Source organism: Halichoerus grypus, chromosome 4, assembly GCF_964656455.1.
Source record: "Halichoerus grypus chromosome 4, mHalGry1.hap1.1, whole genome shotgun sequence".
NCBI classification, from domain to species: Eukaryota; Metazoa; Chordata; class Mammalia; order Carnivora; family Phocidae; genus Halichoerus; species Halichoerus grypus.
The window spans coordinates 137,358,201-137,371,938 of record NC_135715.1 but is presented as its reverse complement, the minus strand read 5'-3'; the positions used below and the strand labels follow the sequence as shown (position 1 = coordinate 137,371,938).

The following is a 13,738-nucleotide window of genomic DNA, read 5'->3' as shown; positions in this document are numbered from 1 at the left end:
TATTATTTCTAACTCTTGAATATTGGTAATTATCACTAATTTATGCATCTTTAATATTTGGGGGTGACCAAAAGGAATTAAATGGAATCTCTTAATTTGGATGTTTTATATAGAATTTACCAGATTAATGCATACAAAACAAAGGCTGAAGTGCTCATTTTTTAATAAGGACTAGGACAGGGGTGCCTGGGTGGCTCAGTCAGGCGTCCAACTCTCGGGTCATGATCTCGGGGGTCATGGGATTGAGCCCCACGTCAGGCTCAGTGCGGAGTCTGCTTGGGATTTCTTCCCCCTCCCTCTTCCTCTGCTCCTCCCCTTGCTTGTGCCCTCCTTCTCTCTAAAATAAATGAATAAATAAAATCATTAAAAAAAATAAGAACTAGCACAATTCACCATTAATTTATCAGATTTAAATTTAGATGTGTACAAATTACCTAGATTGAGGGAAACTAAGCCACTTAGATATTACATCTACTTTCATTGGTTCCGTGTCCAACACAGTGCCTTGCTCCATTTTAGGTGTCCATGATTCTTTGGTTATTGTGGTTTCCCCTGTGGAGCTCTTCATAGTTTCTGGAAAACTAGAAAGTTGCCTAATTGAGATTCCAGGATAAATTTTTCATTTTCAAGTGCACAGAGTCAGTGAAAATTCATTCTGACTCCCTTGATGTTTCTAATTTTTCACATAATCAAAAGAACATGCAACATAAGTAAAAAATACCTTCTGTAGGTAACCTGTAATATATAAGCAGTCCCAAGGCAAATGGTGATGTGAAAACTTTGAAATATGTTATCCAGTCATGTCGTTATCTCATTTAAATTTTTATACAAGTTGCAGTCTTTGTACAGATGCTAAAATATGAAAACTGATTTGTACTGATTAAACCTATTTAAGCAGTATATTTTGTTTATTCCTTGATACTCTGTTAAAGATAACCGATATTCTTAATTTTCACTTGTTATAAACAGTAAGAAATGTTTAGTCTGATGCTGTTAAGGTACATAAGTTGTTTCTTTTCTAGAGTGAAGTCACCCTGCTGAGAAATGAAGTGGCACAGCTGAAACAGCTTCTACTGGCTCATAAAGATTGCCCTGTAACCGCCATGCAGAAGAAATCTGGCTATCATAGTGAGTAATGTTCCGTTACCTATAGCCTTAGGCTACATCAGTGAAATACTGCCAGAGCGAACCAAGCTACCATTAAAAAAAAAAAAAAAAAACCCGAGACTGCAATTCTAATATTTAATATTAAATATCAGAACTTCTGCAAGGTTATTATGGAATGGGGACTATACTTCTTAGAATCAAGAGAGTTTTTGGATTTTCCTATTTCTAGCTTTTTTTCCTAGGGATTATTACATATCAACAAAACAAGTCAATAATTTAAAATATACTGTAAGTACTGATGATATTTTGTCTTCCCAGAGTAACATTTTGTCTTAGAATGACAGAGTGAAACACTACTTCTCCAGCCCTCCATTCAGTAATTTTTTTTTAATTTGACTGTCTTCACTTAACAATATATAGTACCTGTTTACAGTATCAGATCCTTTTGTTCTTTATTAAATATCAGCATTGTGCGATTTTTATATTGTTGTAAATCTTTATATTGAGGCTTTTAGTCATAAAAATGCTAAAATAGAACACTATTTAAATTATCTGCTTGTAAGTTTTCTCTTACATGTTTTCCCCAAAATGAGATTCTTCTCTTTTCAGCATTTTAGAGGTTAATTGTGCTTTTTCCTTCTTGTAATGTCCTTCTTTTTTGAAAAGATGCACAATATTGGAGCCAGCTGTTACTCTTGAATAAATGGCCAATTTTGTCCATCGTACACAAATTTGTAACAAATAACAGAGCTGGGGATGCATTAGGCAACATTCATAATATATAACCCACAGCTTTCGTTTTTATGATTTAGTGATATTTCAGGATATTTGTAAATGTGAAGATTGTTTCAACCATATGTATCCACTTCATTTTAATTTGCCAGTGTCAGTAATTCAAAAGAAAGAAACATTTTGTATTGGATGCAAACAGTTCCTCAGGTGCTCACGATAAAACTTAATGGCCACCATCTTTACTTGTAGTCATTGTAAGCAGTTTCATCAGAATGGGCAATATTTTTTAATTTAAAAGATTCAGTAGATTTAGCAACTCTCTATTACCATATATATTTAGAACATTGATTTTTGTCAATTTTGAGCAAATAAATCTCAGCCCTTTGATATCTAGTCATTTTCACGGCATGGTGAAACACATTGTGGAGTAAATTGGACCCATATAGAAATATGTTTGGGGTTTGTATTAACAATGATTGCTGCAGGGATGAGGCCATTATGGCTCGCGTCTGACTTAACAGCATAATTTCCTATAGAAGCTACTGAGTTCAGCATTATGCATATATGATTTTCTTAACAAGAGAGCTCTCTTGAATTTTGATAGTTCAAAAAGAAATATACAAATGATTCTACAAAATTAGAAGGAAAATGAATTTTTCAGTTACATCCAACGAAAAATTTATCTCATCTGCAATTTTTTAATCTTAGATAATCTCTTGGATAATCCCAACAGTTTTAGCTCTATAATCAAGGCAGTATATGCTCAGCAAAGGCAAGCCAATTTTTCATTTTAAGCAACAATTTATAAAGATGTTTTTATAAAGATTATAGATGTATGGGTTTATATGCCATACATACCCTTAAATAAACTGAAAGTCTAGATTACTATGTTTTTAGGGAATATGTATTATGCTAGGTTGTATAGACTGGAAGAAATGAATCAGACATTTTTGATGTTTGGAGTTATTCCCACCTTTTTTTCTGTCTAGTCATCTAGATAATCAAATAGACTGAAGTAAAAATTTAGTTTTAGCATAAAATTAGTTCTCTTCAGCTCTTGGGAGATAATTGGGTTTTATAGAAATTTTGAAGTAATTTCTCTTTTCACACTTGAAGTCCTAGGAAAAAGTGTGACTTCTCTGTTGTTTGGTAGTCCAGGGAGATAGATTGACTAAGTGAATATTTAAATCTTAAGAGAAAATGTGGGGAAATTCATAGATACCTAACACTGTTCATGTTGTAGCACACAGCTATTGCTAATGGTGGTGAACTGTAATAGTTAACACTTTCAAAACATTTGTGAAATTAAGGTTTAATAGAAATTAAGGAATATTACAAAATCTTTCAGGTAAAGGTGACAGTATAAAAGCACACACCATAGGGTCTCAGTTCTAAGGCTCGAAGTCCCCACCTTGTAGAATGAAACCCCTAAGTCATGGGAAAACCCTGACAATTGGGGTCACATTAGCAATCAAATAGTATAAACCATGAATGAAAATATGAATACATTTTTAATGTTTGGATTCTATGAAGAATAAAGCACAAGAGTGATCTTATTACCATTAATTGATATTTTCTAGATCTCTGGGCCTAATTAAAATGGTATTTTACTTGTTTCTATAATCTTAAGTGGGAAGGAAAGCTTCTTGGGCCCTAAATGTAATTGAGAGCTTATATTTTCATTAATGAAAATATGTATGAACATAGGTAGAAAACTTCATAGTGTGAATTGTCAAATAGCTGGGGGTTTTGTAGCTTTAGGGCTGAAAATGGCTCTTGGAGCGCAGTAAGATTATACTATGTGCTTATGATTATACTAATGATTTTTCTCTCCTGACCTTCTAGAAGTGGACATAGGTACAGGTATATCACATTATAAAGATATTGTATATATATATAAAATTTATAATTATGTCATTTATAAGTGAGTACCTGATGCTTTGTACAGCCTAAGGATTTGCTTTACCTAATTCTGAAAGTCTGGAGATAGGCACTTGTCCTTACAATTTACTGTTTCATTTGGAGTCCTTGCCTCCACTATATATTTAAATTTCCTTTTACCTCTCATCACAGATCAGCCTCTTTATTTTTGAGAGCAGGTGTATCCCTAGAACTTAACATTGAGAGAAAGGTCAATTTTCCTGTTGAAGAAGAGTGGTGCAAAAAAGAGAACTCTTTAGTTTTCAGTTAAAGTGTCATTGCCAGGGTTTGGGTTTCTCTGAACACATAACTGTTGTATTGGCTGTTTAACTGAATTATAAATATTTTATAACATTTGTTATTGCTTCATCAGAAGAGTGTCCTTTCTGCTTTATATAATTTTAAAAGGATTATTGATTGTGATTTTTTATTGTATCTTGAGGTCAAATTTTTATCTTGAGGTGTGATTTTGCATTTATAGCAGATTTATAGAGAAGATGGGATTCTGTCTAATACATTTTAAAAACTGCTTTACAAAAATGCATGGATTTGAGGCAAACTTGTCAAAATTCTGTAAGTACTGTATTTCAGAAAACTCTCAAAATGAGGAATTTTATTTGAACTGAAGTCAAGCTGGCCAGGTTCCTCTCCCTGTCTTCTGCATCACAAATCATAGGATGAGTCCTGCTTTAAGGGTCCACAGTCTTTTAATAATTGATTTTCATTAGTAAGCAGGCCAGTTTGCATTGTCAGATTTGATAGAAAGCCTGCTTGTTACTTTTAAGCACTAAATAAAAATTATTTTAATGCCAAGTGAAAAGTACAAAAACACATCAGTATGATACTGTTTTCAGGATGTTCAAAGATGAACAAAGCTAAGTAATATTGTACAGGGAGACATACCCATTTGGTAAAGTTTCGAACAAAAAACAAGGGAATGGTTAAAGAACTATCAGAATGGTGATTACCTTTGATGAGGAGACGAGCCTCCAGGAAGCATCGTTGTTATTGGCAGTGTTCTCTTAAGTTTGGGACGGGGTTCACAGTTATTGGTTCATGTTATCATTGTATCTCCTAAGTTACATATGCTATGACTGCTTGTGTGTTGTGCATATCAAATTTTTCACTAAATGAAGTAGCTGGATTCCATCCTGTTAAAATGAGAAAGGTGTAGGAGATTCATTGTTCAAGCCTTAAAGTTGGTAGCTTTTCATAAATACTTAGCCCCTTTCTGAATATCTTTTCCATTGCAGTGTCTAGAGTTTTATATAATTTTTTATTTGAACCCCAATTAATTCATGCAGCTATAACAGCTGGTGGCATTTAGATTCTAAATATTGCTTATTCTCATGTGGATGCATCATTAGAATCAGGTGTTGTAATCGCCCATTGCTGCAGTAGATGGAAAGTCAGCCAGAATAAATATAGTTCTGGAGAATGCAGAGGGAATAATTGGAAAATGTAATTTGTATGTAAGAATTCATTTTGTTTATGCATGTGGTTGTAAATTTCTTTTTTATCTTTTAATAAGAATGGCATGTAGGCAAACAGACTGGTTTTGTTAAATGTGTTACTTGATAAGTGTTTGATCATATCTGTTAAGGACAAGGCTATCTCCCAAATTCCTACCTGATTTTCTTAACACTATTTAGCAAATACTTCAGCTCTGTTCTGTGAGGCACTGGGCGCGCACATGCTTCCCTGGGCCTGGTTGTACCTTCATTTGACCTGTTGTGGTGAAATTGCCTGCTTCGGACTTACAGGCACCTTTCACTTAGGCCCAGTCATAGCAACTTAGCTCAATAAGCGACTTTGTAAAAGCCTAACTTTTCACTCTGTATACTGACAAAGACTGACACATTCTTAGAGAGATGTCTTTAAGAAACAGTAACTTTTCTTTTTTCCACTCAGCCGCCGATAAAGATGATAGTTCAGAAGACCTGTCAGTGCCAAGTAGTCCACATACGGAAGCTATACAGCATAGTTCTGTCAGCACATCCAATGGAGTCAGTTCAACCTCCAAGGCCGAAGCTGTGGCCACGTCAGTCCTCACGCAGATGGCGGACCAGAGTACAGAGCCTGCGCTCTCGCAGATAGCTATGGCTCCTGCCTCCCAGTCACAGCCCTCAGGAAGTTGATTAAAAACCTGCAGTGTGGCAGTTTTAGATACTCATTAGTGACTTCAAAGGGAAATCAAGGAAAGACCAGTTTCCATTTATGCGAAATCTGTGGTTGTAAATTTTTTTTTTTTACTTGAAATTAAATTTGGCTCTAAAGTTGGTGTAGCAGCAGTTGATGATCAGACTGAACAACAGTTTTTAGTCTCTGGAAAAAGACTGATTTTGCTTTTTTTATAAATATTGTTAGATTTATTAATTTCCTGTGCTCAATGTGTAAATTGTATTATAATTCATTGTGGTTTATTTCACTTTTAATTTGGTGGTGTTTTAATAAATGGGGGTGTTACTGAATCTCTTCCCACTTCCATTTTTTTTGACCACCTCTTAATCCTCAACTGTGATGGTAGTATTGTTTATCATTTATACCAAAGTTCTGCGTAGTCCCTATTGACTTTGTAATGTTAACAAGGTCATAAAGCACTAGCAAGAGAAAGATAGAGATTTGCTTTTAATCTTTTTGCCTTTTATTTTGCACATTATGCAAAAGGAAAAACATTAGAAAACACTTTTTAAGTGAGTGAAACATGGTAAGAGACATACGATGCTTTTATGCACACTCTGAAACTAAATCAAGATCATTAATCAGTGTGTTTTAAGATTTTAAGTAGACATGAATTTGGAATCCTTTATCATTTCAAAATGACTATTTTTCAAATCCTCAGTGTTTTAAACCCTATGTTTTGAGGCTATTAAAATAATGAAATTATATAATCTACGATACAGGGTTATCCAATATCTTAATTTTTTGAAATTAGGTTTTGGTTTTGGTTTTTTTTGCAGATTTCAGGTTGCAAACTGAGAAGTTTATGCATAATCAAGTATGGTATGGTTGCCAGAAAAAGCCTAAAAATTACTTAGAAAATTTAAGACTGTTTACCCCCATTGTCTTGTACTTGCAAGCTAACTTGTACTTATTCTTGTGAAAGCACTGTCATCTTTTAGTAGCAAATTTTGATAAAGTTTCTCGTGGGAAAAAAATCAGTATCTATCTTTAGAACAATGTAATTATAATGTGGGAAGCAAGAGTGGATGAGAGAGAGAGAGACAGAGAGAGAGAGAGAGAGAGAGTGTGTGTGTGTGTGTGTGTGTGTGTGTGTGTGTGTGTGTGTGTTTCTTTCAATAGTTTATGCCAGCAGTCTTTGCTTGAATGTGTAATGATGCCTTCAGTGTGATGCTGGCCAATAGATGATTGCAATTTAAAGTGTCATTACTGTGCAGGCTTGGATAACTAACATTCCATGGTGTAGTTTGTTTCTGATGAGATGATTGTAGGTACACTTTTCTCATTATCCAGTCATCTGTGGGATACTGAGTTTTCTAATGTGCCATTATCTATTTTTATTCTGCAGTTATGTTCAAAATACAGTACAATATTTTAAAATAGACTAAATTGTTAAAGTAGTAGATGTGTGTAAGAAAACTTTGTAAAATAGTTATGAGTCCTACCCAGTAGCAACTTCTGGCATTCAAGCAGGATTCCATTATGTAAATAACTGTAATGCATTTATAATAAGTTGTGTAGTTTGTTCTGCATCTATACTACACTATTTACGAACGTCTCAGTGCCATCTCCTAATGAGACTGACATTTAAAAAACCTATATCGAATATCCTTGATAATTCCAGGAAATATCCCACCTGCCTAAGTTCCAAACTGGGAAACACTCAAATTATACAAATGACATTTCAGGACTTTTAGGTATGAAGATAATAGGATTTTTATTGTTTGGCTTATTAAAAGTGAGCATTTTTAGTTGATAATCCTACTTCTAAATTTTTTTTTTATTTTAAACTGATTTTATAATTTTAAAGTAATGAATTTCTAATCGTGACTTTGCCATAGTTCTGCTAAGGAGTTGATCTCAAAGGCACAAAATATGAATTCTGCAAGGCGGCTATTTTTTATTGTAGTTTGGATGGGTTAGGAAAAGCCTCAATTTTTTCACTCTCCTAAGTCCTTCAGTACATTTTTCTTTTATTATTTATGCAAGTTAAAGTTTTTGGGTAACAGGAATTCTTGCAACTGTAAAATAAAACTACATAGATGTAAGAAGTCATGTAAACGGTTAATGAACTTACCAAGGTTAGCAAAACTTTCATTGTAAATCAGTCTGTATTCAGCAAATAAAAATCATTATTAGTTGTATACACAAATTCCATTTTGACTTTCAGGATGTCACACTACTTCTGTACCTAGCATTTTGAGTCCTTATATTTGCAATGTTACACAAACTGTACTACTTTCTTTTATGTGCAGTTTGCATGAGTAAACCATCAGAGAATAAATTCTATCTTTAAATTATGTTCATAATTTGCTTGTCCTTACCTATCTTTCATAAAGTAACATCACCTGATAATAATATGGGTGTTTTTTTTTTCTTCAGGACGTTTATTACCTGAGAAGAACCAGGTAGTCTTTCTATTTGTTATAAAATTCATTGCTTCTCAAAGACTTTTCAACTGCAGGGTGCTCAGGCCTTGTTCTTCTCTGCATTCATTAAGCCCCATTCATATACAGTGAACCTCTAATGTTCCCCAGCCAGGAACCTTCCCTCAACTACAGCCACACACAGATCCACCAGCCTTTGGCATCTCTTGGCGACTGCCTAACAAAACATCTTAAACATATCGTGTCCAACTTTGTGTGTTAACTATAGTTCAGTATAACATGTCCAGCACTGACTCTTCATCATGCCCCACCTTCCCTTCAAGTGTACTTCTCCAGCAGTCTTTCATAAGGCACTGATGACAGCTCCATTCTTCCAGTTGCTTAAGCTGGGACAACTCTGTTGTGATCCTTGATTCCTCTTTTCTCACAGCCCACCTCCAGACTATCCGGAAATGCTATTGGCTTTTCCTTCAGAACGGTCGAGAATTCAGCCGCTTCTCATCCTGTACAGTGCTATCATCCTGATCCATGCCCTCATTTTTTGTCACCCAGGTTACTGTATTTGCCTTGTAACTGTCTCCTTGCTTCCCCCCTGCCTTCTGTAGACCATCCTCAGTACAGCAGTTAGAGTGCTGCTTTCCAAATGTGAATCCGCTTATAGCACTTCTCTACTCCAAATCCTGGAGCCCCCTCTTCATTGCACTCAGAGCTTAAAGTGGCCTGCAAGATGATTTGCTCCCCCACCCCCATGCTGTTATATCTCTGAACGCATTTACAACTTTGTTTTATTCAGTGAATGAGTGCTTAACTAGGTGTGTTGGTCATTGTTCTGGGCACTTGGAAATCCACCAGTAGCCCAAACACAAAAATCCCTGCCTTTTGGAGCTACATTCTAAAGTGGGTGGGCAGGAAAGTGTTGGGGGAAAACAATAAACATACTAAATACATTGTATATTATGTTAGAAGTGGTCAAGTTTAAGAAACAGAGGCGGAAGAGCATGTGAAGTGATATTTCAGTCTTCTCTTTCAGATTGAGCCAATCTGAAGAGATGCAAAAAATCAAATGGCCAATTTTTACATTAAGTTACACATTCTAACAAATGTACTTAATCTGGATTACATGATTTTAGATAAAAGATTTCATGAAGACAAGGTGATGTTCTCCTCTAACAAAATTTGACGAAATATTAAAAGGTCAAACTCATGTTGGCATTGATTTGTTTCAGAGGACAGGAATATAATCTTGTCTCTGGCGTGTACTTAATGTTAAATGTAGTTTTATTAATTCTACGTCTCAGACTGTGTAGCAATTAATGCTTGACATTAAGAATTTACTTATGAGAGTATAACTATGGGAGAATCCTGTTTACTCCTAGGCCTTCATTTATGTAAATATACACATGCACAGATACACAGGAAAAAAATGCCTAGATGACACAGTTATCAATTAGTTCTAAAAGACATTTAGAAAAAAAACATTTTAAATCTGATATTTCTAGATTATCTTGACCATAGGTTAATGGTTACTTTTGAAGGAAAGTTGTACCATTTTATGTCTGATGTAGTTATGAAAAATCATTTCTTTAAACTATTAATAAATACAAATATATTCCCTAATTCTCACATGGTTTTAAAAAAAGTACAGGTCTCTCCAGACTAACAACTGACTGAGACATGGTCGTTCATTGAGGCAAAGTATTAAGATCCTAGAGAGTTTAGCATCCTTCTATGTGGAGAAAAATGCACACAAAATTTAGAATAAAGACTTTTCTGGAAAAAGCATTCTACCATTTCAGTAAATGGTAAGTTGCCATAGAAAAAGAACAATCAGTGAAAATGTTTCAAAACTAAAGGATTTATTAGTTCTGAAATAACAAAGGCCATGTGACATTGGAACCTACAATAAAAGAGAAAATATGCATAGTTTTATTCTGTTGTAGCAGTCCAAAGCACCAAATCAAATGTTCGTTGTAAAATTACCAAATATGTCACGGCACTCTGAAAGGGTTTTGTTATTCAACAGTGGGCCAGTGAGTTGCATCTTTTTTCCTCAAATATACATGAAAATTTTTCCAGTGGCTTTCTGAGAAGAGGAAGTCCTTGGTACAACCTGGTCATGGTCACAATGCCTTCCCTTGCCTCTTTATTTTGCATTAAATTTTACATTTAAGACCATTCCTTGAGCTAGAATTTGTTTAACAAAATAGTTGCCATGGCTTTATCATGCATTACCTCAATTATTTGGGAAAGTATTTGAGTCTGAATCTCATTTTTAACTGTCAGTTATGTCAGATAAAGATTGGTTTACTTTATTCACTTACATTAGAAATCACTTTCTATGAAAGTAGACCCCCCCCACCACCAAAAAAAAAAATGTTCTCCCAAAGAGGGCATGTAAATTAGGAAGAGATGCAGTTTTTTATAGCCTGACACAAAAATTAAGCAATAATTATTTAATGGGGTTTACTTAGCAGAATTTAAGATGATAAGAGTTGTCTATTGTAAGGTTCTCCGAATTGGGAACAAATGCATTGTTTATGAGGAAATAGACCTTGTCAATACATCTATCTTCAAAAGTAAACCCTTTGCATTATCCATTATTACTGTATTGTTTGATTTTTTTCTACCAATAAATTTTTTTAATTTAAACATGTAATTTAAACATGTAGCTTTTAAAGTCCATTTTGGGAATTGTGCTTGTTAAAATTGTCAGAGGGTCTAATTAAATAACATCAGTGAAAAATAAAAGGTAATAATACTATCCTAGCATTAATTAATCTGGACATTTAAAAAATCAGATAATTATTGACTGTCCCCAACTACTAAATTTTTAGGAAAGTACTTCTTTTACATCTCAATTTATTCAGTTCAGCTGATGGTTTCTGAGGTGACTTCCAGCACCATGAGGCAATCTGCTAAAGCATAAACATCCTTGTCAATAGCTTATCTGTAGATGCTATAGGAGTGCCTCAAAAGCAGTGCGCTATCGTTGAAAATGACATTGCTCTGTAAGAACTTGCATAAAAGACATCTGTATGCCTCCTATAACTAGTAGTCTAGATTATAGAGGGCCTTCAAAGTTGATTGGGACTCTAAAACCTAGCAAACCATTGACTTTCAGAAAAGGGACATTAGGAAAGTGGTTTAAGGAACAGACAATAATAGGAAGGCTGGCCCACATGGAAATCAGCTACCAAGTTGCAGTAATTCAGGCATGAGTTGTAATAAGGACTAGGGAAGAAGGGCCAATAAGTAGCAAAAGGAATAGGTATAAGAAATATTTTGCAAGAAATACCTATAGAGTTTATAGACTAAAAGGGAGATGATGAAAAGCAAAGAAAGAAGACTCCCATTTTTGAGGCTTGAAAGACAGGTGGTATCACTTGTAAGAATAAGTTGGGAAAGGGAGCTAATTTGGGAAGGACAGGTGTTTAGTATTTTGGAGATTAAATGTCCAGACTCCACCAAAAAAACGACTAGAAGCAATGAATGAATTCAATAAGGTCACGGGATACAAAATCAACATATAGAAATCTGTTGGATTTCTATGCACTAATAATGAAGTAGCCGAAAGAAATTAAGAAAACAATTCCATTTCTAATTACAAAAAGAATATAGTACCTAGGAATAAATTTAACCAAGGAGGTGAAAGACTTGTACTCTGGAAACTATAAAACATCAGTGAAACTAATTGAAGATGACACAGACAAATGGAAAAGATACTTCATGCTTATGGATTGGGAGAACAAATACTGTTAACATACTCCCCAAAACAATCTATAGTTCTAATGTAATCCCTATCAAAATACCAACAGCATCGTTCACAGAACTAGAACAAATAATACTAAAATTTGCATGGAACACAAAAGACCCCAAATAGCCAAAGCAATCTTTTTTTTTTTTTTAAGATTTTCTTTATTTGACAGAGACACAGCGAGAGAGGGAACACAAGCAGGGGGAGTGGGAGAGGGAGAAGCAGGCTTCCCGCTGAGCAGGGAGCCCAATGCGGGGCTCGAGCCCACGACCCTGGGACCATGATCTGAGCCGAAGGCAGATGCTTAACAACTGAGCCACCCAGGCACCCCAATAGCCAAAGCAATCTCGAAAAAGAACAAAACTGGAAGTATCACAATCCCAGATTTCAGGAAATACTACAAGGCTATAGTAATCAAAACAGTATGGTACTGGTACAAAAATAGACACACAGGTCAAACAAGACAGAATAGAGAGGCCAGAAATAAACCCACAATTATATGGTTAATCAAGAACAAAAAAGGCAAGAATATACAGTGGAGGAAAAGACAGTCTCTTCAAATGGTATTTGGAAAATTGGATAGCTACATGCAAAGAAATGAAACTGGACCACTTTCTTACACTATACACAAAGATAAACTCAAAATGGATTAAGGCCCTAGGTGAGAGACCTTAAACCATAAAAATCCTAGAAGAGAGCATAGGCAGTAATTCTCTGACATCAGGGGCGCCTGGGTGGCTCAGTCGTTGAGTGTCTGCCTTCGGCTCAGGTCATGATCCCGGGGTCCTGGGATCGAGCCCCGCATCGGGCTCCCTGCTCCGCGGGAAGCCTGCTTCTCCCTCTCCCACTCCCTCTGCTTGTGTTCCCTCTCTCGCTGTGTCTCTCTCTGTCAAATAAATAAATAAATATCTTTAAAAAAAGAATTCTCTGACATCAGCCATAGCAGCATTTTTCTAGATATGTCTTCTAAGGCAAGGGAAACAAAAGCAAAAGTAAACTATTGGGACTACATCAAAATGAAAAAGCTCCTGCACAGCAAACTATCAACAAAACAAAAAGACAACCTACTGAATGGGAGAAGATATTTGCAAATGATATATCTGATAAGGGGATAATATCAAAAATATATAAAGAACTTACACAACACCCAAAAAGCAAATAATCCAGTTAAAATGGGCAGAAGACATGAACAGACATTTCTCCAAAGAAGACCTACAGATGGCCAATAGACAAGAAGATGCTCAACATCACTCATCATCAGGGAAATGCAAATCAAAACCACAATGAGATATCACCTTGCACTGTCAGAATCAAAAACACAAGAATCAAACAAGTGTTGGCAAGGATGTGGAGGAAAAGGAACCCTTTGGCACTGTTGGTGGGAATGCAAACTGATGCAGCTACTGTGGAAAACAGTATGGAGATTCCTCAAAAAGTTAAAAATAGAACTACCATATGATCCAGTAATTCGACTACTGGATACTTACCCAAAGAATACTAAAACACTAATTTAAGCTATATGCACCCCGATGTTTATTGCAGCATTATTTGCAATAGCCAAGTCATGGAAGCAACCCAAGTACATTGATACATGAATGGATAAAGAAGTGGTGTGTGTGTGTGTGTGTGTGTGTATTCAGTGGAATATTACTCAACC

At 35.3% G+C, this 13,738-nt stretch overlaps 1 protein-coding gene across 6 annotated transcripts in view; it reads left to right on the top strand.

The window, feature by feature from the left end:
* ATF2 (activating transcription factor 2) overlaps positions 1-8,240 on the top strand; it is an 87,406-nt gene extending 79,166 nt beyond the window's left edge. For all 6 annotated transcript variants that reach the window (XM_036081522.2, XM_036081524.2, XM_036081527.2 and 3 more), the window contains 2 exons: positions 1,023-1,128; positions 5,671-8,240. In XM_036081522.2, coding sequence (XP_035937415.1) covers positions 1,023-1,128; positions 5,671-5,897 — 333 coding nt within the window. In that variant the 3' untranslated portion in view covers positions 5,898-8,240. The remainder of the gene's footprint in view (positions 1-1,022; positions 1,129-5,670) is intronic.
* The last annotated feature ends 5,498 nt before the right edge of the window (positions 8,241-13,738 follow it).